Source organism: Atheta coriaria, unplaced genomic scaffold (genome assembly GCF_025399875.1).
Source record: "Atheta coriaria isolate IRGN ID8LTWV9N9 unplaced genomic scaffold, Caltech_Dcor_3.1 hic_scaffold_5_pilon, whole genome shotgun sequence".
Classification (NCBI taxonomy): domain Eukaryota; kingdom Metazoa; phylum Arthropoda; class Insecta; order Coleoptera; family Staphylinidae; genus Dalotia; species Dalotia coriaria.
Genome location: NW_027045447.1, coordinates 4,563,977 through 4,591,959, shown reverse-complemented (window position 1 = coordinate 4,591,959; position 27,983 = coordinate 4,563,977). Strand labels below are relative to the sequence as shown.

Sequence of the window (27,983 nt, the reverse complement as noted above, 5' to 3'; positions counted from 1 at the left end):
AGTCCAGTAAGAAATTCAGTGTAAGAATGTTGTATTTTTCTGTGCAGCGTTGTAAACAGGTAAGATTTTTATCGAATATCTAATTTTTTAAATTAATTTATGTTTGAGGTTAATATACGCTTAAATAATAATTTCATTTCAGTATTCATTAATGAGATTTTTATTTGCTTATGAAAAATTTTGTTTATAGCGGCATTTAACAATAATCCTACCATAAAGTTAGCTCTGGCTTTAGCGTCGGTGACTGCGACGGCGCGTGGCCGCCGCCGGCCGGCGGCAAAACTTGAATATTAGCGTGGTCGTCACAATGCGCGTCTTCAGTAGATAGCGGACGCCGGGCTTGCCAGCACGCGTCAGCTACGCGTCGCGTCTAATAATATTTTGATCGCGAGCACGTCGCCCGTGCGAAACTTCGTCGCAATCGACAATTATTCACATTGTTTACGCGGATAAATATCTATATTTGTAGAAGTAGTAAAACTAAACAGACGACGGGTATTTTTAAATAGGGAAGTAATAAATGTTACTTCGTCTACTCATTGAAGATTTGTGAGACTGTAAACTATACATACTATCGTTCAACAAATATTACTTCAGAGACATTTTAAATTATTGTAAGCAAATGCTCACACAACGAGTAATTCTTCATGCAATTAGGTGAGCTACAATTTTTTGTATCTATATTATTAAAATATGTAGACATAAACCTTAATTTTAATTTGTTTTTCTAAAATTTTAAACTAATTTGATTTTATGCTGAGTGCTCAAGAATTTGCCCTGCACATTATAATTAGTGAAAGGTATAATTATTGAATGTCGCTGAAAATCCAACACACTGACAATGCAAATCTATATTTATCTGCCGCCTCAATTATAGGGCGATTATTTTTAGTTAGCGCTTCTCGTTTTCGTGTCGCACTGTGTACCTACGAGGACGCTGGTGTTCGATGAAAACACGTAGGACACGCGATGTATCACTGAGGCTCAGCAGTATATTACACATAGTTGTATAAACAATTTGTTATAGTTGGGAGCGTGTTACGTTTATCTTAATTTGTTTATTTAAGTAGTAACATAAAACAGAGGTGACGAATGTATTAGTTTTCTTGATTTTAACAACTACTATAGTTATTACTTCTCAGAAAATCAATAAGGCAATGTTTAATTTAACTAATAATGTTTAACTTTTAAAAAATGCACATGAGGCAAAACGATAACCCGGTTTCAATGTGTAAATTCTTATTTTTTTTTTGTTGCAAATAGTTTTTGAGTGATCAATTAATAACCAAAACTTTAGAACTAGATCATTCTCACACTATGAAAAAACCTTGCAACTATATTAGATACTTTTTACAACTTACTATAAACTTTCCCAACGACCGTTAATAGTTTTTGTTTAAATTTTAAGAAGAATGCAATTTGTTTGTGCAAGCATTATAATAATATTTAATTTTGCTGTATTATACATCAAATTAACTGAAAGCTATTAAAATCGGCAAATGTAGGATTAGGCGTTGGGTTCGCCTGAAAATAAACTTGTTATTGCCGCGTTTCAAAACTTTGTATTTTTCAAGCATGCCAATTGCCATGTTACTTCATAATTTTATGCATTTTCCGGGACGCAAACGACGCGCTTTTCTCACGCGAACGAAAACCGCAAATTGCGTTTGCACAATTTGGAACAATCACAAGCGTTTTTTATCGTGTTCGTAAAACTCAATATATGTAATTGTTTGTTCGTGGAAAGCGTACGAACGCAAAGCGGGCAAAAATATATCGAACACAGTATCTTTTGTCATGCAAAATGGGCGCAAAAGTTCTGTTTGCCATCGATAAACTGAGTTTGAAATTTGTGTTTCAGATTATAGATTAGCATCGGAAAAAGTTATAATTTTTGACATTTAATTGACGTTTGGAGTACGATCTTATAAACTTTTTTAACTGATATCTAAATTTCATGTTTGAATAGCGCATTTTTTTTCATGTAATTAGCTAATGTGTGCGCAATTAAAAATTATTCATTAAAATCTTTTTAGGAACATAATTTACATTTTTATCTAAAGACTGAATTTTATTATCAATTAGTAGCAAATTATGTTATTCTGGCGCGCTCTAAAAAATGTTATTTAGCGCAATATTAATTGAGTTCTGATTGTCTTTACTAAATTTTGTGTAGGCATCTATATTTTTGGGCATCAAAATAACTTCCAGACATTTCACTTATTTTCTTCCGTTTCTTTTCCTTCCGTTGCCACTCTCGTGCTTTCAATGACAACAATAGCAAATCAACGAAAAAAGAAAGAATCGCGAAATGTTTTGATGGGCGCTAAGAGCGCACAACCATTCGCAGGGCTACAAAACACACGTCCCACGAACGACTTAGAAAGCGTCGAGCAAATCATAAAAAATCGTCGGAACATATGAAAACGACAAGGTCCCTTCGGATTACAGAACAGTCTCTGGCGCTATGCATTCGCTTCAATTCCCGCAATAGGTGCCCTTAATAAAAAAGGATAATGGTTCATTTTTATGGTGGGTCCAAGCCCGATCTCAGTCCGAACAATTTTTTGTATATCTTTCCCTAGTGGCCGGCCACGCTTGAATAGTCTAAGTTAACTACTGTAACACGCAAAGGAAACGTAAAAGAGGCAGGCTATAGTACCGGTAAGTTTCTAAACGATGAAATATTAAAAGGCCTTTCAGTATCTGCCGCGTTCAATGTAGGCGGCACAGATCCCGATGATGATACAGACATTGCAGATAATATCAAACGCAATATGATATAGGTACTATGAGGAATGATGATCACTGCGGATGTTTTCACGAGGAAAATGGAAATAACGATCATTTCCGTTTCGTTCCTCTCATTTTGCATAACTAAACCAACTCCCACGGGCACTTGTATGTTATACGACTATTTTATTGTCGGTTTATTTTGCACGTTAGAAGTTAACATTTTGAAGCGTTGGTATATACGTGAACTTGACGCATTTTTGCTGAAGTCGGCACTTATCTTGCAAATATGTCAATATTGCGGGGATAGGACGTGTCGCCAGCGAAAAGTGCTTCCGCGATGTACGCGGAATTGTTATGCACATTTTTACACATGTGAGAGATATGTATCGAATGGGTAGGCGAATATTGGAAAATGCAGAATTTGGTAAAACTCGTTCACGAAAGAGCTGAAGCGAAAGAAGTCGAGTTAAAAGTAAATATGTTTATGGCCGGATGCTGTTTCGAAGGTTTTTATAGGTCGGCCCAAAAATACAGAATATGGAAAACTAGTTTCGGCCTTTTTACAGTTTACTACTAGAGAATTTCAATTCCTGGCGCGTTTAGGAGGTTCTTCTTCTTTGGCTAGATCTATAGGGCCTATTGGGACCTGGTTTCGCTAAGTCTTTTCTAAATTTGACTTTTTCTTTTACTTCTTTTCGTCAGTTTTCTTATTCAAATAACGAGTTTCTTTAAGCACGCTTCGAGTAATTAACGGATTCTAATGATTTAGAATGAATGTGTCCCCAGCTGCGCCACAAAACTTTTTCCGCGATTCGTGATCCGGCAAAAAATCGTATAATTAATGCGGGTCAGCACGGTCTGAAACAGAAATCGTGATTAAATCGCGTGGGGCAAAATTGTTGTTTGCATGCACATCCATGGAAATCCGCGCGGATTTGCAAGCAAAGCGTGCGAGACTTACCCGTTTGCTTTGTTGAGTTTCGGGTCAGCAGAAAACCTCCATCCAGCGTTCCAACGCTTCGAAACACAAGAATACATTCAACCCAAGTTACATTTACGAAAGTTTACGATTTAGACGACAAAAACATGCAATTTTACAGCCAAACGTAATCTGAAACTTGGCATACGTTTGATCATTGATGAGGGTTGAATAAATCAGAAAAGATACCGAATTTGGAAGGCGGTATAGTTAATGAATTTCAAAGATTGTCTGAGGGCACAAATGGAAGCATTTAATCTTTATTCCGGGGTTCATCCTCAGGCCCTAAACTTGTTTACGTGTTTACGAGTTAGATTTACATTTTGCATTTACGATTCGCAACATTACCCAGAATTCACACGCGTTGTTGGATGTTGTCGAATGGGATCAAATCAAGCTGAGGAGGGGACACAATGCAGCCAGACAAGCGTTTAGTAATCGTAAAATAAATAAAACAACGGAATAATTTAAAGCGCCAATAGGCATTGGTTGTACTCGTAAAGCCGAATTATTTCGTAAAGTGTTTTAAGCTCGAAATGCAGGAATGAATCATATAAAGAATTGAATTAATCTTTTCTGTTGCAGAAAGACATAAAATATAATTGAAAAATGTTTTCGTAAATGTGTAAAGGAAGAGAAATAATTAATATTTGTATAGCACGTGAAATTCAAAAGTAAAATTCATCAAAATCTTATGCCACTCAAAAATGTGTAGGTATACGAATATAATTTATATTAACAAATATTTACTTTGATTATTTAGTACTGATTAGGCGTATAGTAATTTTTTGAGAGCGTTTTCTGAAAATTTAAGCTTTCAATTTTGGTAATTGGTCCGCAGGGGGCTATTGTTCATAAATATAGATCTTTGTGAGACTATGCACGTATTCGGGCGTATTAATTTAAGGACCTTGAACTAATTTAATGAAGTGAGAAATCAACGGTGGAACAAAAACGCTCTGACGAATACCGATAATCATTTTTGAACAAGCCCAACAATTTGCTAACTTTTCTGCTAGAAACCGATATCAGCATTGACGTCGAGAGAAAGTTTGAGATTATGCATTGTGAGATAATGAGTGTTGAACTTTGGTTTATAAATTGGTCTTAAAAATATGTTAAAGTTGGAAAATAGCTTTTTAAACTTTATACTAATATACATTTTCTTTTCAGAAAATACTAAATGATGTGAGTATGGGTTGCGCGTCTTCGAAAGCATGCAGGACACTGCGTTGTACTAAAGTGAGCTACGAGGATGACTCAGTGTCTTCGTGCACGTCATCGTCCTGCACGTCCCAGGTGCGCAACCATCGCCACGGGGCGCGCGATGGTAAAACGCCGTGTACGTGCACGCCCTTCCTGGCGAGCATCTTCCCAACCAATTTTATTCGCATGCTCATGAAAACGCCGGATGTGAGCATGTCAAAATTGGAAATCAGTAAGTACTTATCTTTACTTTATATTTATGTACTCGTATTAATAACTTCATAGAATCACGTTTTACTATACCTCTGGTTTGAAATTGATGCGGTATCTGTTTAATCAGGCAAATTACCAATTATTTAATTAAATTTAAATTGAATAGAAACTTGCAATAGCTATTTAATTGACAACGCCCAATCACGTAGCGCAGGCATCGCAAACGTGCATAGATTGTTACATCCAGGATAATGATTTGGAGGCGTTGACGCGAAGGACGACATTCTAATCTCGCATTAAGTCATGTGGTTTCCTATTAATTCCATCATTTAATAATGAAGGTGCTAATCTAATGAATTGATCGCGGAACGGATTATATTTTTAACTGGGCATTTATTCATTGGGGTCCACATACCAGCATTCTACATTGCTCGTTTCCAAATACAGAATTTAATTAAAATTAATTTTGGGGTTTCTGCATCATAAATTATACAGTAATAATTAATTCTTGGCTTTGGCATGCAGTGGTTTCATTTTGTACGTTTTTTAAATGAAATTTTATTCGCAGTTTATTAATTAAAAGGAGAGAAAAATTATAATGTCCTCTGACCATATTTTACGACCCGAGTTTTTTTTTTTATTACTGGCATTGTTCTTTTTTTGCTTCTATCTATTTTAATTCGTCCTCGTTGTAGTCCCGACACAATCATGCTACATGTTGGCAAAATGGCACATTTTCTATTTGTTTTTTGTAATTGCCAATGTCTCTTTTGCTTTGAAACACTTTTTTGTGATGGTTTTCGAGTTTTATTTAACTTCACATTTTCTCTCTGGTCCCAGTTTTTTTTTACTTTGATTCCACATTTATCTGATTTGCCGTGTAAACATTTTAAAAATTTGCTAAATTTACAGATTTTTAAATCAATTTGATGTTGTTTAGCATATCAAATAAATGTTTTTGTTTTTGGGCGTACATTGTTCTAGAAATAGGATGCAGAGCAAACGCTTGTGAAATTTGCAAATTGAAAATGTTGTAGGCGCGAAAAGTGAGAACGAAAACGATGCGCTGCGTGCAAACGCAAATATTGTGTTTGCCAGGAGATCGCAAATTATACGAAACTTCCGAATTGATTTAATTAAGAAATTTGCATGAAGAAGCCATTCATTGAAGGCGAGTGTGTAGCGGGCTTACAAATCGAATCGTTTTAGCTTCACTTTTGGCGCCATCATTTAACATTTATATCGGATGCAAAAGCAAAGTTTGACTTTTCACATTTTCATTCTGGAGAGCGTTGAATTGAAAACGAACTCAGTGTCCGCGTAAGTGGGACACAATCACCCGATCGATTTCTGTTTAAATTTGAACGCATATTTTTGTTTGAAAAATGTAACGTTTAAACATCATTAATGCGGGAATATTGAATAATTCATAACCATATTCAAAACACGACTAATATACAAACAATTATCTGTTATGTTTGTTGTAATGAATAGTTAAATAGGTAAAAGGGTTGTTATTGAAAAAAATTACAAGTATTGTAGGAAAAGGTCAGCGTATTTATCAAAGAATCTGATATCATTCTGAACAAAATTATTTCATGTTCGATTGATTCGTTTGAAGTCATAGGGTATTTCTTGGTAATTGTACGCATTATAATCATCGATTTAATTTCTGTACTAACGCCTCGAATAATTGTAACACATTGGCTTATTACGTCTACTAATGTTTTCTCCCATATTAGTGGTTTATGAGACGCCAAGTTGCCTCCTGTTCGTTCAGGAGGTTCATTCTCGACATCGATTTCTCATTTTTCTATTCTATTACGGCGGTCAGTCGAACGCGAATGGCGAGCGTAATCGACAAATCGACGCTGTACACGAACCACGACCACCAACGAGCTCAGCAGCAGCAGCTCTCGTAAAAACCTTCCACAATCCATGCTTTTTCATTTTTCTTTATTGCGGGCTTATGTCATTTGATTTTGATGGCAAATTTATTTTATTGGCTTTAAACGATTTATTTTATTTTATTCATGAAATAAATTTCCCCCATTTGGCGATATTTGGCACAAACAATATGTAAATATATATTTTAATTCTGAGAAAATAAGACCTTGGGAACACGATGTGCACATCACCGTGCTTTTCGACACTTCCCGAAATTCCCACAGTGGAATATTGCCGCGCTGTAATATCGATGTTGAAATGGATGCCACGTGTAAATGGAAACTCGCGCAGTCGGGCGGGCGGACTGGGAACCGAATACCTGAATATCTCAGCTTCAGCCCAATTGCGGTAGCAACTCAACCTGTCGATTGAAATCAATAAACTTATCAATTATTAAGATAAGCGTTGGTTGGGAATGCAGCGAAAGAAGTAGACTTCAAATGGTGAGGTGTTGTTACATAACATTCCCACTTTCTACTAAAATACATAGTCATCAAGCTTGAATAGAGTATAGTAGGACCCATGTTAATATATAAATATTTGATTGCAATTAGATCCGACACTACAAAAGTTTGTTAGCAATTTGCAATATGTACTAGGTATCGAATAAACTTCGAGGTATACAATAACTAAATAAATCATTATGAGTGGGCGCATATTGAACAATAGTGGTAACTTACGCACCGAAAATAGGGTAAAATTTTCCTACAATTAAGTTTTGGTTTTGCGGTGGTCAATAATTTAAGCTGTGAAAATTAATATTAGTAAAGTTAGATTATATGTATTTTCAATAAATTAAAAAAATCTTCATAACGATCGTATTCCATTCGGTCTAAAAGCAATCATTTCAAGTGCATTATAACAATTGCACTAGTCTAAACAAACACACAATAAAACGATCACTTTTTTTTATTGCACTTGCAAACGCCTGCAACCTGTGTGTTGAACTTGCACTAATGTGTATGTACAGGCATACCAATCATACTTAGGTAGGGTCATGCAATTCAACCTTTTAAATACCGCACAGCCACAATGGTCGCATTGGTCACGCGCTGCTACAGAGCGAACCTCTGAACCACTCCAACTAATGACAAACGACATAGCGGACATAGCAATGCAGTATTACATTGCCTCTCTGTCATCCCAGGAAACTGCCAGTGTCGAAGCACTGGGAACCAACCGACAACTGTTCCGATGCCTACGGGTATCTTGCGGTTAAGTCATTGAATCTCTGCGATAGGACTAGGATCTACTATCAGTTCAAACTCCATACAGTATCCAAATCGAATGGAATTTGATCTGAAGTTTAACGCCAGCGGCATTAGACCCGCTTATTAAATACTATTGAGGGGTTGGAATTTGATTTTTTTCTTCGATTTTTATGTAAATCGAATAGGTCTTGACTTAAATCTTTGATAGATATACTCTTGATGGCCAGTTTGTGAGTTTCCGATTGGATATTGAGAGGAGTAAAATGAGTTCAAGTATTTGCACATAAAGTTTTCATTCGAGCGAAGAAAAGCCTCAAATCCCTGGACAAGGAACTCAAACTCTTACAAGTCCGATACTCGCCATGCTTCGGAAAATTTTATAGTTGACTGCACTGGACTATCTTAGACTTGGCCGGATTTACGATGGACGGTAGTGTAATCAAATAAAGACGGTGCTTCCTACGTCTTCGGTTGAACTTGTTTCTTGTGCACGTCGGTTTTCCGCCAGCATACATCAGATTCGCATCTTGTACCGCCCGTGATGGAAATGATCCTAAATTGAATCAAACGCCATTATTCACGTGCTATTTGCTCTCATGCTGACCGTAAATATCACATTAGGAGAGGTATGGAAGAGGGTAGAAACGCTCATTTATATAAAACTACTCATCAGTAAAATGTCAAATCAATGGACATCGAATTTACATGATTGAGTGCATTCTAAATAAATTAAGCAAATTATAGTTAAAACAAGTTGAAGAAGCTTGCAGAATTTTAATGAGCATTTTACGTATCGATTTCTATTAACCTGTTTTCCAACAACAGATTTTGTTATTGTGTAGAATTTTGTAAAGGTCACGAAAATATATTTTCGAGATAAAAAAAGCAACGAAAGAATCAAGCTTATTTAGAGGTTTATCACGTATGATTTTGTTTCTACTGTCAACTCGAAGGTTTTCCTACATTTCACCTTTGGTTAGTTCTTGTTCTCATTTATCTACATCCATCTGTTGTGCTCTTCATGTTTATTCCACTTCTCTAGAACGCGCTTTTCCTATGAAGTGTCAGGATAGAGCAGGCACGCTACACTCCTCACATAATCTTTTGTTCTTTTGTTCGTCACCGAGCAGTATTACAATACCCACGCGCGTGCCACATTTGCCACATTCGTGTTTTGTTTGTTCGTTAGGTTTGTTCTCGTGTTTGCAAACAAAAATAAGCTCACCAGCATGCAATATTTAAGACACGACAAAAACCTTGAAATTTGAATTGTGAAACAATTTTCGACAACATGATTGATTTGCGTATGTAGTTTGTGCTTCAAGCGGGTCTAATGTTCCAAAACAAAATTTTATTACAGCTATGAAAGCGGCGCTGCTCATCCAACGTTGGTATCGACGTTACCTGGCACGTATCGAGGTGCGACGTCGTTACACGTGGACCATCTTCCAAAGCATCGAGTACGCTGGCGAACAGGACCAAGTCAAAGTAAGTTTTCGAAAACACTTTACAATTTCGTACTACTATTTGTATAATGAATGAAGTGAACTAAATTAGTATAGTTTTGGGACTCTTAAATGTAATTTGTTTCTCATTTGAACTACATCGTAACAATAATGTCATTAACATTAACGCGGCTTTGCACGTGTCGCGAAGTCATTAAAAACAACTAAAACGGGAGCAGATGGAAATCCGCAACGGTCGCATTTTGGTGCAATTTGGTCGATACGGGGTTTCCCAAATATTCCGAAACTCTGAACCTTATTTTCAGCAAGCATCCTTTTCAAAGTGAAAGCAATAAAGTCTTTTGCAGTAATAAATAAAACGTCCCAAAGTAGAGAAAACGTTTACCTTCAAAGGAATGCATGTTTGGTTTTATTCCGACTTTAAAAGAAATACTTAGAAAATAATTAGGAATAAGGAAAAAATGTTTATGAAATATTTTATTTCTTTGCAGTTTTACAAGTGTAGAAAAAAAGCAGGATAAATTTTACATAAAGTTTCATTTCAACATGAGTAAGTAGATAAGTTGTCAAAGAAAGTTAAATCAACGCAATCATCTGTTCCGTTTAGATTTATTGCAGAAAATATGACATTTTCAGGCAAATGTATATAGAAAACTTTGACATTTTTTAGATATTAGAATTTCAAGAGATTTCTATAAAACAAAAGTGTTTATAGTACAATTTATGCTTTTACAGGTTTACTGCAGGATTTATTGCACATTTTGCGTTCGAAATTGGAAATATTTTGTTTTCAATTACAACAGTAATTACAATTCTGCTGCAGCTTACTCATTAGAAAATGTAATAGGTTTTCTGCAGCTGCCAGCAGAGTACTCAGAGTAATTTGGGCAATGCTTTATAATAAATGCACCTTGGCTTGACATTGCAATGCACGCAGACGCGACGCGACGATCTTGCACTTGGCATTACATATTCAAATGATTTGGAGAGGGCGCGTGCAGACGAATAAAATCTTTATGCAAATGCACAAATCCGTCACTAACAACTAGTTTAATGTAAACGTAGTAATCACACGGATTTATTATAGAAGATAATCATCAGATTCTTGTCATACCGCGTTATCCTGAAAGATATATTACGTTTTTATGCTTAAATGTGTAGCAAGATATAATTTTATGTTTAAATATTGAATATTCATTTTTTCTGGATTTGTCTAATGAATCGGTCTTGGCATGGCGTAAAATATAGGAAGCGATTCCATATTCGACGTGAAAGTTTATGAGGCAGAAAAGAAACGTAATACTTTGCAATGTTTCACAATCGTGCGAAACCTAATGCAAAGTGGGAAACGACACACGTCGTTGGTTGGTTAAACGTAACGCAAAGTTTTGCTAAAGAATCGAAGCCATAAATCATCCGCCTTACGTGGCGATATAATCAAAAAATATACCATGTGTTCCGCAGGACTAGTAATAAAATAAGGGATTACGTCGCTATTGAAACCAAACAATTACACATTTCAAAGGCTTCATATCTGAGCTTTACATTTAATTTATTCTCACATTCATAAACCTTTCCAATTAAAGCAAATTTTGAATAAACAACTTTTCGTGGAAGTCTAGCTTTTATGTATAAAAGGGATATAAATGTTTAGACAACAGCTCGCGTACCTACTTAGTTTTTCAACTTTTTTGCCCTTGAAATTTGTTTCGAACTTTTTAAGCTAAACTGTTCGCACGAGGTTTCGTACATACATTTTACTCGCACCGAATTTTAAGTGGCAGAAACATCTGTATTGATAGAATCCAGATACTGTTTAAGAATGAAAAATATTCAATTACTGCAACTGAAATATTCCTATATTTTCTTAGTACTCTTCGTTTATTAGACATCATTATAATGTCATGTATTTTTATCTTTTTTATATTTGTAAATATTGCAATTGATTGGAATGTTATTTGTGGCAAATCTTCAAAGAGGTAGAAATAAAGATGGAATATTGATAATTATCTTCTCTAACAAGCTCTTATTCATAATTGCAAACTGCAGTAGTAGTGGTTCGCAAATATTAAATCAAGCGAGTTAACAAAGTCACGTGGGCGACACATATTATCACGTTTTACTAGAATAGTGCGCAAAATTCTTCAGTCGGCCAACTTTTGCTTGGTATAACACATTTCAACGTGCCAATTTGGTTAATAATGAACGCTGTTCCCAAGCGTTTCGTAAAGCCCCTAATATCTTTTCCGGCGGCTCTTTAATACCACCATGAATGTAATTATGCGGTTGCGTTTATGCTTTTAATCTACTCATTCTACACCCGACCGTTACAGTTATAGTAACAGCCCGCGCATACAAAGTGTAGCAACAACACGTGAAGGCATTACGGCAACTGAAGGAACATGCATTCCAGCTAGGGATGAGAGTTGACAAAAACCGGGGAGGAGAACAAAAGCCGGGAGCGTTTCGACAATTAATTACTCATTTGCATATCTCATTGTTAATTGTGGTTCACGTGTGCATCGTTCGCAAATGCGTCAGTTTTGAATGATGACAAGCTCCGCTCCATTCCAGAATATGAGAAAATTAATAATTAAAAGCTCTGAAGAAAATTAAGCATCAATGAAAGTTTGTTGTACCTATTTTGAAAAAGCTGTTTGTAATCAACAGCTCAATTAAAAAAAACAGTAATTGATCGATTAGCATATGTCAACCCACGATGATTATATTTATTGAAATTCCCTGACACATCATAAACAAAATTGATGAACTTTCAGAACGCAAATAGAAAAAGCCAAAACGTGATTGGTATGAACAGCGTTGAGCGTGCATTATTCTTTCTAAGCCGTCGTTATTTTATCGACATAAACGTCCACGCTATATCATCATACATGTTATTGACCACACATGACTAGCGGGCACCCTAAATGTCCGTAAACTCAAATTCACATTATGATGGGACACGCGTGTCATGAAAATAATTAAAATTGAGTGCTCTCTATATCTGCACAACCCATTCACAATGCACACATTTAGAGCTGTGACATATCTAAATAGTTAGTTAATTATGCCAATATAAGCAAATCTTGAGCAGGGACAACGTTTGTCGGCGTCAATGTCAATTTTCAAGGTCTGCAAATTTAATGTCGCATCGAATTTGTGTGCGCCTGTTTAGTCTGGTCCCCGTAATCCGTACTCTGGATGGGTGTAATCAAGTCTGTCTAGTGATGTCGCAAGCTTTACAGAAAACGCGGCGCCTCCTTCGCTCGGCAAATATGTATGCAAATCGAGTAGTTACGTGGAATGTAAACAATGGGATAATTATTTTTTGTCACCTTTAAGGCGGCGACTTGTCGACTTCTTGACTCTGGATTTACATTTGCAAATCTTGCCCCTGTGCGCACACCAAAGAGAAAAAGGTGTAATCATTGGAGACCCGAACAAAGTTTATCCTCGCATTTCACAAGATTAAATACAAGGCGACAATGTGCAGACGCAAACCAACCGCACAGAACTGGAGCAGAAAAGTCACTTGAAAATTTACATCAAGTATTCAGTCCGAGTGCCGGAATAAAATTCAGTCTAAATGCAAAAGGAAAAACAAGACAATTATAAATCATGGTGATTTCCTAAACGACTAGTTGAATTGCACTCACTAGGAAACAGGAAACCAGGAAACTATTTGATTCACAAAGCCAATACGAAGAATTTAGGTAGTCATATAATGTTAACGCGAAATATTAATTTGTGTAAAAATACATAAAATTTAAATGGTCCTATTTTGTTTCAGTTATACAATTTTTTCAACGCGCTGCTTACGCACATACCAGACACGACCAAGCCAAGGGTGTCGTCGGCCGGATCGAAAAGCTCATCAATCGGTAAGTGTTTACAAGCTGACCTCTCCTTTACCCGCCAGTCAGTCTCCGTTCTTCATTTTGTGATTGCCTGCAAATGCTCGCCGTCTTAACCTTTAGACCGCCAGCATTCGCAGCCAATGAAGCAAAGACAGAATGAAAACACCAAAGAAAATACGCGCTTGCGGACAACCGTGGAAAACTCGATGACGGATAAGAGACGCTCGTGTTACACGTTGATATTTACTTTGGGCTCGCCGACTATAATCATATTTTCTTTTATGCTCGGCGCGTATATCACCACCTCGCTATCGACGCAATAATAACTTTGGTAACGCGCGAGAAAAAAAAACCTCTTACGTTGTTCGAAGCTCAGCCCGCTGGCACAGTCCGGAGAAAAATATGGCCGTAAAATGGGAAAATTTACGATATTCGTTAACGACTCTGTGCTTCTCTTACGCTTTGTCTAAAGCCACTTCTGCTTGAGGATAAAAATAAGGCGAATAAATGAAATTATCAGTGGCACACGGTTGGGCCCTCTGTACGCCTAGGCGATTCAGGCGCTGGGATTCTCAAAAGAAATACACCTTGGGAGGTTTCGGAAAAAAATGATAAGTGCACGGAATAGCCGGGTGGGAGCCAAAGTGCTAAGATTTCTGCTCGTAAAAAAGCAAATTCTTTTTATGGTTGCGTATTAATCATAACTTAATGGATTTCAACGAAGAAAAGCTCTGGTTTCAAGAGTTTTGGACTAATGTATTTGTGATTTTGCAAAAAGTAAAGCACTACGAGATTTGTTTGCTGGATTATATTATGACGACTATCACATTTGACATAATTAGACTTAAATTTTTATTTCTTTCAAAATATAAAGAAAAAACAATTGATTCTTCGTGCAGTTGATTGATATTAATAATTGCTTATTCACAAATATTCACAATGATAATATCGGCGTAAAGATAAAAGCGATGTAAGAGAATACGATTCTATTAACACACCAGCCGCCATGCTGCAACGCGTTACATTTTATACGATTTGCAAATGTAGTATGCAAATAGTCCTTTTCGTTTCCCGCGAGCGAAGGCATATTTCCGCGTGGCGCTCATAAATTGCATTCACAACTTTGCCCAACACAAAGAGAAGAATAAACCTAAACGAACGGTACATAACCGCCTCGAGTACTCTGTAATCTATCGTCATCGAGACCTTCGAGACACTCGCAAAGAACACCGCACCTCCTCCGCCGTCTCCTTTGATATCGATAGTGGTGTGCATAGGTTATGCGGCTTGACTACATAACGACTACTTCTCATTGGAAGAGGTGACATTAATTCAATTTCAGCGTACTCAGCTTTATGTCGTACAGCCAACGTTAGAGAAAGGACGAAATATAATGATAAGAAAAGCCTGCGAAAGGCATGAAGTTCTAGTAACACTTAGACATTAATTAAACTGTGCGTAATTAGGTTATGTGAGTCTGTAATCAAATCATGCTTTTAATTGAAAGAGCTTTAGCATGCACCTAAAAAATATGAGTGAGCTGTGAGCTCGACGTTGAAATTTTCAAAACCTCTGAAATTCTTACTTCCGTTACAATGCGCGGCACGTGAATGACGTTGATGACGTCATTATTTAGTAACCAGTGACATTATTAACTAATCATATTACTCTAGTAATATAATACATTACTGCTTTTTTGTGTTTAACGAAAATTACTGGTCATTAAATATAATATTTGATATTTTCTGCTTTGAAAATCTAGTTGTATACATTTATTGCGTAGCAGGTATGCAAATTTTATTGAATTTTCCTGGATGGCCATAAACGAGAATACGTTTTCCACATTATATTCACATTGCCCTAACGCGATTATCCTGTTTGCTTTAGTCATTTTTTTTTGCCCCTAAACTTTTTAAAAGCTTTTTATCTCGATAGCCGTGTGACATTCTGGATGTGTCTGCTCTGTTCAAGTTGAGGGGAAAACAAAATACGAAATTAATAAATTCCACAAACAGGAGTGCGCAAACACGTGCCGACAAGTAAAGTGTCATTGTGTGGACTTTATGAATAATTAGCATTTAAAAATATTTCGAAATACATCAGTCTCATTTTTACATTTGCGTCCCACACAGAATTAAATTTACGTTTCAAAGTTTTATCGTGTTTTTATTATTGTTGCAGAAAACTTAGACATGCATTTTGTCGACGAGTCAGATGACCAAGAAGAGGAGGACATGGAGCATGTTGAGAAAAAATATCGTGGCATCCACATCAACTTCCCGATGCAAAAGGACGATCTAGATAAGCTGATCGAATTCTTCCGGCGGAAAAAGGTTTGTTTTACTCGTTGCTGCTAGTTTAGTTTTATTTTTACTTTTATGTTCACTTGTGCGAGTTTTGTTGGAAGAGTCTTTCTTGTGTTTGTTGACCATCCCAGCGGAAAACTCGATGATTTCTCCTGCTTTACTTCTGGACTTGTCTCTGCAACTTTGGTCTCGTTATAAATTTATATAAGAAACTAGTAAAAAGTTGTCAACGTTTTAAGTATTTTCTTTTGTTTCAGCAACAACGATTACATGCTAAGTATGTTGCACAAATTCTCCGAGATGGGATTGACCGCCTCAAAGTGCAACCAAATATCAACGTGGCTTCCACTGCCATTTCGAAGCAGATAACCGTTTGCGGGGATTTGCATGGAAAACTGGACGATCTTCTAGTCATCTTTCACAAGGTAAAATTAAATTAAGTATAAACTGAGTTTTACGTCTTCTTTCATCATAAAATCGTAATTTGATCGATTTTTTATTCTTTTTCTGCGGCAAAGAGCCCTCTTTTAACGTAATTCTCAATGTATTGATCAAGCATTGCGGTGAGCCTCACTTCGCTCAATAAGCTTATCGCGGCTAAACAATTGGGTAAATTAATCCTAATCAATTGTACGCGCGTTGCAGTGCTGGCACACTGGTCGTGGATGAATGAATAATTGACCGATTGGAAAGTGACACACGCGCAGTCCGCACTTATTCACTGACATACCATGTGACACTGATGATTCGATTGCAATTTGAAAAAGAGTAAAATCGGTTTAAACTGAAATCCGATAAAAAATATAAATCGTACTAGCCGGCAGATATAAATCGTTTTTAATTTCATTTGTAATTACTTAGAATTAATGAACGGTGAAATTGCGTCGTTTTTAATTTTGTTTATTTAATTAATTCATGACAATTTAAACCCACGCAAAAAAACACAGAAAAACGGAACGCGTAAATATGCGACAGAATTGTTGAAGGTTGAAATTCCTTTATGTTAGCTGTTTTCAAATATAATAGATGTTGAATGCGAAGTACTGAAAGCTTGTAAAGTTAGTGTAGAGATATCGGTTTAGAAATTTTCCACAACTTGTAGACAGAATACTAATTGCTTATAATAATGTTTTTGCTCGAGTGTGAAACGGGAACGCGACAATCGCTGAAACTGGAAATGCGAGGTTCGGATTTGAGCAGTGCCTACGGCGGCAACTGCAACGATTGAGGGTGATGAAATTGTACATCGTGAGCATTGTGACTCGCTTTCGAGTTGACGCTTTCGGATTTGATACAAACGGGCAAAACTGAAACGATACAACGGAACGGAAACTGCCTGCGTGCCAAAACACGCTTTCAAGAATGCACGACGTCAGACAGCTCGACAGGAAATTTCCCTTGTCTTGCAGGTCCCCTAGCACTCTCAAACCAGAATATGTGAAACGTGAATGATATGCATGGCACAAACGTTTGTTTGAAGTACGTTACTTAAATTTATAGCATAGCCATTTTTTACTTTTAACTTTAAATAATTTAAATGATTCAAATATTTTTTCACCAAAAGTGTGATCAAAATTACCGCTTAAATTTAATTAATGATTGCATTTTAATAGAAGTTCAAGTGTAAACTTAATTGAAACATAAGGAATTAAGATAAGCTTCAAAATGGGTTTTAAATGATGGAAAACGCTTTGCCATCGTCCATTTATTGAATTACTGGAATTACCGGTCGATCATCGTCTCAGACCATTTCGATTAAGATATTTCAATTTTGATTAGTTCTTCATTAACTGCCGACTGCAAATTTCTACCTTCGGGGCTTTTTAGTGCTCCCCACTTTGCCATTAAGTGTGATAGCACTTCAAGGGTTTGCAAATCAATTAAATTGCAAACTCAACTTAGTTTCCTATCAATCTTAGGTGTCAAGCTCTTTTTTCAACAATTGAAGTTTTAAAATCGTGTTAATTCACAAAAGTAATATCCCTATTATTTTTAGGACTAAAACCATTATACAAGCTACCACTTGTGAACGCATGTTCTTATTGCTGGCCATCCTGAATAATTAACGCTTAATTGCACTTAGTTTCCACGAGTTCTGTTACTTTGGCAAATTGCATTTAGCAAATTTCGTCTGTTGGCTCCAAAACTGAACTGTATGCAAACAAATATATACCCCGAAACAAAGGAGCTCAGCCGCTAATTAATTTTAATAAAATATACTTGTTTGTATATTATGCACATCTTTTATGTATGTGGTTATGAACATTTATGACAGAATTGTTTTACTTGTGCATGCTTTTCATGGCGTAGTATTCATCCAATTACTCAAATGGATCTGATCAGGAAATTTAGTTTCAAACTTGATTTAACTTTAATATTTATGACTATCTAGTCAACTAAGCAATTAGACTAATAAGGTTTATGTTAACAAATTTGGTCGATCAATCAATAATTTGTATCATGTCATGATAGAACCCAAATTTTGCTTTGAAAATATGAGAAAATTTTATTTAGTACAAAGTAAAGGAAGTCGAATTGAGGCAAAGATCACATAAAAGCAAAAGTTAGATTCTATTGAGGTCTTAAATAAAGTTATGTATGAAATTTAGTTGAAGTAATATGGGAATTTGCTGGAATGATAAAGTTACCAATTTAACTTAAATTATTGAAGATGTAATTATTAACAATGATTAACAATTATTAACAATGATAAAACAAAGTTTGTTTTGTCAATATTTTGGAATTTGAACTCATATTTATTCTTAATGGATTACACAGAGTTCTTGCCTAACGCGGTATATCACTTCGTATTACTGCGGTTGGTAAGCTCTCAAAGCCGGATGAGGGGATGCAAGGATGTACGTTGTTAGTTTACATGGTTTCTCCACTCCGATTGCTTTAAGTTCTCTTCAACGAGGTGGAATGGGCAGCCGGAAGCGACGGAAACGATGGAGATCTTCGTTCTTTCGGATTTTTTAGCGTTTGTAGTTTTGTTTGCTTTTTTCATTTTTGCACGGAAAGGTATCAAGGTACAAAAGCCGAACCCCGCTTTTGCATCAAGTTGTCAGTAGTCTCCTCTCGAAATTGAAGTGTTTTCCAGACAATAGTGATTGGTTTTCCTACCTTAAAAAAATTAAAGAAATTTAAATGGTTTTAAAGTAAAAACTTAAATCTTAAGAACGATGTACATTTTTTTAAATGCTGGTAAAAAATATTTAACACTTTACGTGTTGTTGATAGTTGTTTAGCCTCTGCAGATCCCGTCTGGAAAATTAGCAAAGTATTGATTGCATCTAATAACTTTACCCTCACCATGTGAGCAAGTAGTAATTTATGTGGGGCCCCAGTGCCAATAATTACAAAGGTAAATTACGTCCGTCGTGTTTGCTCTGTGGAATACTATGTGTGATGCCCGCATTAACCTCGCAGGACCTTCGCGCTTTGCGCTTCAAACTTTACCGTGGTCTAGCGCTTAATTTACTTATCAAATCAATAATTAAACACAAGTTCCAAAACATACAAAATCAATTCAATGTTGTTGCGCAATTATAAATTACTAATGTATATTTACATTTATAAACATAATGTTTGTTTTTCTCATTAACCTAGTAATTTGCACTTTTTAATCACTTAAATAATGAGGGATAATATGACATCAACGTAAAGTATATGTTGATAAATTAAAAAGTACATCAGGGATGTACAGAGTATAATGTATAAAATAGAAAGGTAAAAGTTGAAAATATTCATTATTGATCACTTTACTTAATTAAAAGGCGTTTACAATATACGATATAATGGAGTATCATATCCGCGTCAGCGTATCTCGAATTGGCGATCTACATGTAATGATCACGTTTATGTGACAAATGTGGATGATAAATGACAACGCACATGAATATATACAAATAAATTAATGCACCTACCTGTTATGCAACGGAAATTATACAAAAAAACGAATAGATATAAGGTCAGGTACCTACTATATAAAAACAGTAACTATACCAAAATCATTACAAAATTGATCAAATATGAAAAATACTAGTAGGTAGCTACTATATTATTTTATAATGGATGCGTTTTTTGCTTGAGGAAATGATTGATTATGTTTCTTGAATGTTTGCCTCATCTACTTTCAGAATGGTCTGCCTTCCCCGGAAAACCCATACGTTTTCAACGGAGATTTTGTAGATCGTGGTAAAAAAGGACTTGAGGTTTTGCTACTTCTCCTCGCCAGTTACATTGTTTTTCCGGGTGGCGTGTTTCTGAATCGAGGAAACCATGAGGATCACATTATGAATAGTCGGCAAGTACAATACTCATCACTTTTGTATTTTATTAGAATAGTAGGTACAATCAAAGAGAACAATAAAAATGATGATGCATGTTTTTGGGGATTACATGTAGTTATGGGTTTATAAAAGAGGTGCAAATGAAATATCGCCACAATTCAGAAAAACTGCTGAAGTTGATTGACGGCGTGTACCGCTGGCTGCCACTAGGCACAGTCGTCAATAATCGCGTGCTGATTGTACACGGTGGTATTTCCGATAACACCGATTTGGACCTCATCAAAAACGTCGATCGCGCAAAGGTAACCACTTCATTCAACAAGTTATAATGACACATCGATACAAAACTACTCAAACAACACTAACGTCACATGAATTGCAGTACTCGTCCTTACTGAGACCACCGCTACATTCCGACGGATCGGCGCCGGGCGCTGAATTAATTGATAAAGTGGAGTGGAAGCAGGTGAATATATAAAAATCCTGCGTTTTATAGTGTGCAGATTTTTTTTTATTTGAGTTTACGTGATTTTTTTTACAATTTATATTATGTTAGCTCTTCGATATTCTCTGGAGTGATCCTCAATCGAATGAGGGTTGCATCCCAAATGGACTTCGGGGAGCTGGTACCTACTTTGGGCCAGACGTTAGCGCCAAATTTCTACAGCGTAACAAAATGCTTTACCTGATCAGATCGCACGAATGCAAACCAGAAGGCTACGAAGTCGTTCACAATAATCGGGTAAGTTTGATCTATTGCTTGCAAACATCCACTGACTCTTTAAAACACCGACTCATATAGATTCGTGCACATTTTTAGTACTCAAGCCATTCTTTTGATATAAAGTTAAATGAAAAAGTTTCTAGGACACGTCTACACGAACTAAATTCATAAAAATGTATATGACTTATTTCATAAATTATATAACAAATCTTTTTCTTTTGATTAGTTTTCTAGTTGAAAAAATACCTTTGTTAAGACCTACATTCTGATAAAATTGCTGAAAAAAGCTTCATATTGAAAATTTTCGCTTTGGTGCGTGAGTTATGTGCGTACTGGTTGATTGCCTACTTGGTAAAATTCAAAATGTTCAATCAGCTCACGCACCTATCGCCGAGAGCCGGCCAAAAATGATATTTTGTGGAATCTGGCACCATGTGACGCTCTGAAACCGCGTATGAAATTATTTTACACCAAACCGCTGTGGTCTACAAGCGTTTATTTTCATGTGCACATTAAACCATTGAGGATTAAATTGCATCGTTTTACTAATATTTACATAAATTATACTAAAATGTACAATTTAATAGAAGTACAATATTATAGATATTTACCAAATTAAATTAGGTATTATAATATAAAGTAATCTTTTCCATTAAAGCGGTTGAAATTTTCTGAACGCTATGTCTTTACTAACCGAACCGAAACAATTTAATGAACACATTATATGGTTTTCCGTATAACGCTGTTTGGTATTTTGTGTCTTCTCGCACAGGTGATAACAATATTCTCGGCTTCTAACTACTACGAAGTGGGTTCCAACAAAGGCGCATATTTGAAGCTGGTCGGACAGAATCTAGACACGCACTTTATACAGTATACTTCCAACGTCGGGAAAACCAAACGCTTGACGTTCAGGCAGCGTGTCGGTCTGGTTGAAGAGTCGGCGATGCGGGAACTGCGCGGCCACATTGTGTCAAACCGAGAAGCATTGGAAAGTAAATTTGCTAAATCTGATCCTGAAAAGACTGGTGAGTACAATATAACACTAACGTTTCACATCGTATAGTATAGGAGAATGTTGGCAAACAATGTTTATTAAAACTCCAACCTTTGTTTGCTCACTTAAAGCAACTTGGAAAATGTCTACATCTAAAATAAATATATTCGGAGAACAATTTATTTCAAATTTTATGGATGCATTGTTTGAAAACATTCAACGCAAAGTTATCAAAACAAGTTTCAAATGTGTAGGTTTGAAGCTTTCTTTCTGAAAAACTTCCTGAAGTCATTAAGATAGTTCCGGCTAAGTTATGGAGCGAAGCTTGAACGAACCCAAAAGTAACTCTAAGAATTGTAACGGAAAACAAAGTTTTTAAAGCTTTAAAGGACAACATTAAAGAGTTTTTTTAAGTTTTTATTTTTATAGTCGTGGACTTTAAAAAATAAAAGTGGAAGTGCTTAAATTCCAATTTACTTAAATTACGGTGGTATAAATCGCTTTCACCTAAATTGTAAAAAAGTTAATAATGCCATATATCAGTACCGACATAAACATACGTGGGTAGAAGACGCCCATCGACAGATTAGAGATAGATCGCTCTTAATATCCTGAATATCCGCTTTACCTGCGTCGGATTTGTTTTAGCTGATGCTCGTGACTCGAGGTTCGTGTTGAGCTCGCCTTTATCAGCAATGCTGTTGTGTCGAAGCGTGAGGTTTGTGGTGGTTGACGCGTGCAATATTTATGTCCTGTTTATCAAAGCTTCGCCGAGTCGCGCCCCGCAGGCGAGGATTTATCGGTTATTTGTCATGTTCGATGGGAACGATCGGCGCGGGACTATTTGCATATTAACATCCAATCGAATGCGAGATGCGCCAGCGTAAGTGCGACTTGCCGCGCCGATAACTATCACCAGATAAACGTCAAACCGCATACCTGTGAATAAATTAATTCCTCAAATATATTTTCAATTTTAAATCAACATCTGTCATAACTTTAATACGCATCTGCATATATTTGAATATGGTTACGCACCAATAAAACCGAAATTACGCGATTCTCAAAGGATCCAGTGACAAATAAAATATAACGAGCCTCGAAAGAAAAAATGTTGAAAATTCTTTGTATAATCTGTATACAATATGTTTTTATGAAAAAAACAAATTTGAATTAATAAATTTTCAGTTTAATAGCAGAAGTATCGGCTAGTCGTTAATTTATATTGAACAATTTTACTTTATACTCATAAAAATTATGAGCTATAGTAAATATGTAGTTTTAGTTATATTGTACTGTTCCACTCGTCATTAATCACTCATATGCTGCAAAAAAATTTCATATCTGACAGAGAAGTAATCAGAACAAACTAAAAAGCCTTCACCAAACCGCTCTTCATGTTGAAGTGCTGTGAAATGTTTGATAGGATAAAAGCCTTTATAAGCTCGTTATTTTAGCGGTTAGTGGGCACACGTAAAGGGCAATATTACCGCAGCATTTTCACAAACCGAATGAGTGAAAATACGAATTTCAATTCAAATTGCAGGTATTTATAGCGTCGAATAGCTGGCTATGCGTGACCAAAAAGCATTAACTACTTTTTCCACCCGTTGCCGAATCAGCACATGTAATGCTAACGTGGTTAAGTAATAACATCGCTGAAACGATTAAACAGCCTTGTCTGCCCACATATCTACATATCACAGAACTTACGTTAAGAACGTTTTATCGTAAATATCTCACATTAGGCGGCCAGAGAAATTATAATACGCTATATACAAAAAAAACATTTTATTTAATAGTAATGCATATTTTTTTAGGTTTTATATTTGAAAGTTTCTACACATATTTTCATTCAAAATTATATGTAGAGAAATATAAACTGACGGCTTTATTAAAGGTATTTGCGTTCATGTACACCTGTGATTATCTGTTTATCTTTAATTTGCTTTCCACCCTCGCTTTCAACTTGCTTCCGAGGTGATTCAAAGCGAAAGATAAGTCCACGTCAATAAAACCTCCCTATTATTGTCAAAGATAAATTTTAAATGAATGTGTAGTATTTTATTTCTTGATATTCTTGGTTCAGATTTATCATTTATCTGTATGCGATACGTTCTGCAAATACACTTTGTAGATAATGACGTTCTAATGTTTTTCTATTACCTGTACTTTTCTATTTACGAAGTTTGTCTCTATAAAAGCTTAGTTGGTGCGGTGAGGGCACTCGTTGTTTATTCCAATTTGTTGGCATTTTCTGTTGTTTGCCTAGATGCGCGCATTTAGACAATAAGTATATTCTTGGTTTTGGCGGCTTCTAAGTGTATTTTTCTGGTTTCGTTTCTAGTTTTGTCCTTATTCTCAATTCTCCAAATGTTTCACTTCCGACTTTTCGTCGTATCATCAAAGAGAAATTGTGTGTGTCTCCATCAATCGTAATTTACTTCTAGCGGCCTAGACATTAACACCCATTATTATGTTGAATGAAATCTTCCAAGCGTTGCGAAGGACGAATAAATTTCACCACCAAACAGAAACTGGTGTGTTTTAGTGGAAATACACTACACGCATTCTGTAGACAGCATAAACATATTTTAACCAGTTATTTTTCTTTCAAATCTAAAATAAATAGATGAAATCATATGAGCAAAGAGTTACTTTTGTTGACTTTTGATCGTTCAATCATCGTTCCCCGAAGTAATGTCTTTCCTTTGCAATTTCAATCACTTTGATCAGACAGTTTGGTACCATAGCAAATCTTGTGTCAAACAAGTTGTTTATGTTTATCATGTCAATTTGCTGTTAGTTGTTGGTCTTGATTTCCTCCAATACTGGTTGTTTGATGTTGGGTGATGTTCTGCTCTTGTTGTGCTCAAACTAGAGAATTTCTCTTGCTAGTTGTCAACCAGGCCAGAGTTAAAAGCGTTCCTGTGTACTTTACCTATAGTTTGCAAGAAGTCCCCAGAAACTGATTAGAATATATTGAATACATTTTGCATTGTACAATTATATAATATTACTCTATACAACTGAATGGTCTCAACATTAAATGGCTCTTGAGGGTCAAAATATAAACATAATCATTGGAAATATATTTTATTGCCAATTTCATAAGAAATTAATCTATTTTGATTGCTTTTAGGTTTTATTTCTTTAAGCGATTGGTGCCGAGTAATGGAAGACGTAACGGAGCTAACACTTCCATGGAGAATGCTTAAGACTCAACTAGTTGTCCAAGATCCTGATACCCAGCTCGTTAAATACTCCAGTACTTTTGACAAAATGATGCTGCAAGGCCAATCTAACGTAAGTCCGGATTAAAGCATTTGTCCAATTTAATGGAGCTATAAAAGTTAATCACTTTTAATATTAATGAAAATTTAGTGGTTATTTATAATTATTCTTTATATCCTCTACTTGCAAACTCAATTAAAGCAACTTTTGCAATAGCCGGTTCAACGTGGCAGAATATTCAAATAAATTACCTGCAATTCTTTATATTTATGTCTTCTCATTATTATTAAGCGACGCAGGAGGCAATAAAATTAGTTATACCTTTGGTGTAAGAGTATTAGTAGGTTTCAAAAGGGTAAGCGGAAGCAGGAAGCATTGTTGATCAAATTTATTTCGTATAACTTGGGTAGGTGTATGAATTAAATTTAAACTCAATTGTTTTATTAAACCTTTTATTAAATATATACGGGATCAACCATTTTATTATACGATGTCATAATGTTAATATGGTTTTATAGAGAGAGATTGTCGCTTTTATTAATTGAGTAAATCTTAGGATTAAGAAGAAGCGACAAAGGCGAATAATGTACAAATGTTTTTGCAGAATGGAGGAAATGCGAATAACGTCGTGGAAACGCTCTACCGAAACAGAAGCAGCTTGGAAGCAATTTTCCGGATTATTGATAAGGATAATTCAGGTAGAACATTCTGAGCCATCTGTGACGCAAAATAAAACTTTTGTGTTTTCCATTACGGTTTTTTCTTCTCTTGGTTTTGCCTTCAGAAGACTTCTTCTGTAATTAGTTTTAATTGGTTTTGTGGCCGTTTCTATCGACAAAGTATAGTAGTACATAAAAAGTATTTTTTTAGGTTTCATAACTTTGGAAGAGTTTTCGGACGCATGTAATCTAATTAAGGAGCACATGCCGAATCCGATCACCCAAGACCAACTTGAAGATATTTGCCGACTGATGGATATGAATAAAGATGGTTTAGTAGACCTAAACGAGTTTCTCGAGACGTTCAGGATGGTTGATCCGATGCAGAGGCGCATGCACGATGGATATTGTGAAAATGACGACGGTGGTTTCGGAAATGACGATGCAGGTCAAGACGGCGCAGGTGGTAAGGTAGACGGCGAAGATGCCCGGCAACGTAACGGGAGCGCGACAACCGCACTTGAGACGCCTCTGTAGAGTGTTTTAATTGGCGGGACCTGCAAGTCTTTGCAAGTTCTCCGTGGTGGCTTTCCGGAGTGCTGGCGGCAAGCTTCATCATTGCACGACTAAAACACTGATCCCTTCGCGTCCTATGCTCACACTATGCCGGAAGCTACTGCCAAAATGGCACATTGCCAAAACGACACCCCAGCAACAATCCTTCCAGATGTTGAAACATCACTCACGAAATGAGCCTACAAACATTTTGAATTGTTGCTGCTGGTAAGAATTATTGATTTTATATGTTATCAATCGTAAATGAGTACATCACGGCTTGACCACAATTCGGAAATGACATGAAGATTGCGTTAGCACGTGAATTTGATGGTTCCTGCTTAATTTTTAATTAGTCTATACTGGACCATAACATGAAATACATGCCCTATTACAGACAGTTTGCATTTGACTATATTTGCTCGAACTGTGCGCCAACAAATCGATCGAACATATGACGCATCAAATGCTCAAACACACAGCAACCAGAATACAAACATAAACACAATTCAGGCAAATCAGCTAAAACAGATATTCTCAATCAAAAAAAGTGTTGGTTGTGTGCGTTGATTGAAATTTTATTATTAATTATTTTTAAATAATTTAATTCACATGCAGCATGTTTTGCGTTTTATATAAATCACTGTCAGACACGCTGGACTGTGTCTTAACATGATCAGTAGTCCAAGAAATTGAAAAATGTTTAATGAAAATACTAATTGTAAGATAATTCTTGTTGGGGGCCAGTCTAAAACAACTCTAGAGCTTTATAAAACATATTAAATCTATTTAAAATCGCTTCGAATGGCTAAAGCAAATCTGAAATTAAACAAATCTAATCAACTTAAAAATAAGTTGAACATAACTAAAAATATAACTAAAAAAATATTAATTTGTTTAAGATTCTATCTAGCATAAGAGTGAACTTTAAGGTTTACTGAAAATGAATTTAAATCCAAATATTTTGTGATATTTTTTTATGAACGTGATCTTTTCTAATAGTAAATATTTGTTACACATTATTTTTCAAATTGGAAAATATAAACATATAACTACGTATTACGATAAAATTGTTGATTATTTGAATATATAAATTAGAAAATCAAGTTTGAACGAATCTACTTTTAGACTTAATTTATTAATGTGATTGTTTTAATGATAGTTTAATTTTATGACCAATGAAGGGTTAAATGATATTTGTTAACGAAGATGTCTCTTCAAAGCGTCCAAACTTTAATATACTAACGAACCAAATACGACATATTTAATATGTAATGATATCTAGTCAATCTTTATATTAACTATGCATAGATTAACAAATCATGGTCTATAAAATAGTCTTATATCTAATAGACCCATTTATCGCAAACCTCTCAAATAATTTAAGATTTAAATTAATTGTTTATTCTATTTTGAATGTGCTTAACATAAGGCCGATTGACTGGTAATATCTGTGTATGAAAAACAACATAAAGATTATCAATTTCAATGTATTCAATTCAAACTTTCAAAGGAAAAAGAAACTAAATAAATATAACAATATATTCTATAAACTTCAGTTTTATTATATATCTGTAGAGTATTTTTAAACATATAGGAAA

The 27,983-nt window shown here is 35.6% G+C and overlaps 1 protein-coding gene and 1 long non-coding RNA gene across 5 annotated transcripts; one reads left to right on the top strand and one right to left on the bottom strand.

Annotated features, from left to right (window-relative positions):
• The first annotated feature begins 13 nt into the window (after positions 1 to 13).
• Positions 14 to 27,935, top strand: rdgC (retinal degeneration C). Of its 2 annotated transcripts, none has more exons than XM_065303013.1 (14): positions 14 to 59; positions 4,889 to 5,153; positions 9,653 to 9,780; positions 13,549 to 13,639; positions 15,797 to 15,948; positions 16,179 to 16,346; positions 20,061 to 20,227; positions 20,329 to 20,515; positions 20,596 to 20,679; positions 20,770 to 20,955; positions 21,710 to 21,965; positions 25,077 to 25,240; positions 25,773 to 25,866; positions 26,039 to 27,935. In XM_065303013.1, the coding sequence occupies exons 1-14, from the start codon at positions 27 to 29 to the stop codon at positions 26,362 to 26,364; spliced, it is 2,301 nt and encodes a 766-aa protein (XP_065159085.1). In that variant the 5' UTR covers positions 14 to 26; the 3' UTR covers positions 26,365 to 27,935. The 2 variants fall into 2 exon arrangements, with proteins under 2 accessions (XP_065159085.1, XP_065159086.1); XM_065303014.1 differs by lacking the exon at positions 14 to 59 and adding an exon at positions 335 to 657.
• Positions 23,807 to 24,752, bottom strand: LOC135792386 (uncharacterized). Of its 3 annotated transcripts, XR_010548292.1 has the most exons (3): positions 24,593 to 24,752; positions 24,101 to 24,506; positions 23,807 to 24,052 (listed from the first exon to the last, which is right to left on the bottom strand). It is a non-coding gene; the product is annotated as an uncharacterized lncRNA (long non-coding RNA). The 3 variants fall into 3 exon arrangements; XR_010548291.1 differs by having other exon boundaries at positions 24,101 to 24,752; XR_010548293.1 differs by having other exon boundaries at positions 24,107 to 24,752.
• Positions 27,936 to 27,983: the final 48 nt, after the last annotated feature.

What these genes read in the sequence shown, in the direction of transcription:
- rdgC (XM_065303013.1), top strand. Translation starts at nt 27, where the DNA reads ATGTTGTATTTTTCTGTGCAGCGTTGTAAACAG. An exon ending in GCGAACAGGACCAAGTCAAA is followed by an intron (nt 9,781 to 13,548) that starts GTAAGTTTTCGA and finishes ATTTTGTTTCAG; the next exon opens with TTATACAATTTTTTCAACGC. An exon ending in TATTGATAAGGATAATTCAG is followed by an intron (nt 25,867 to 26,038) that starts GTAGAACATTCT and finishes GTATTTTTTTAG; the next exon opens with GTTTCATAACTTTGGAAGAG.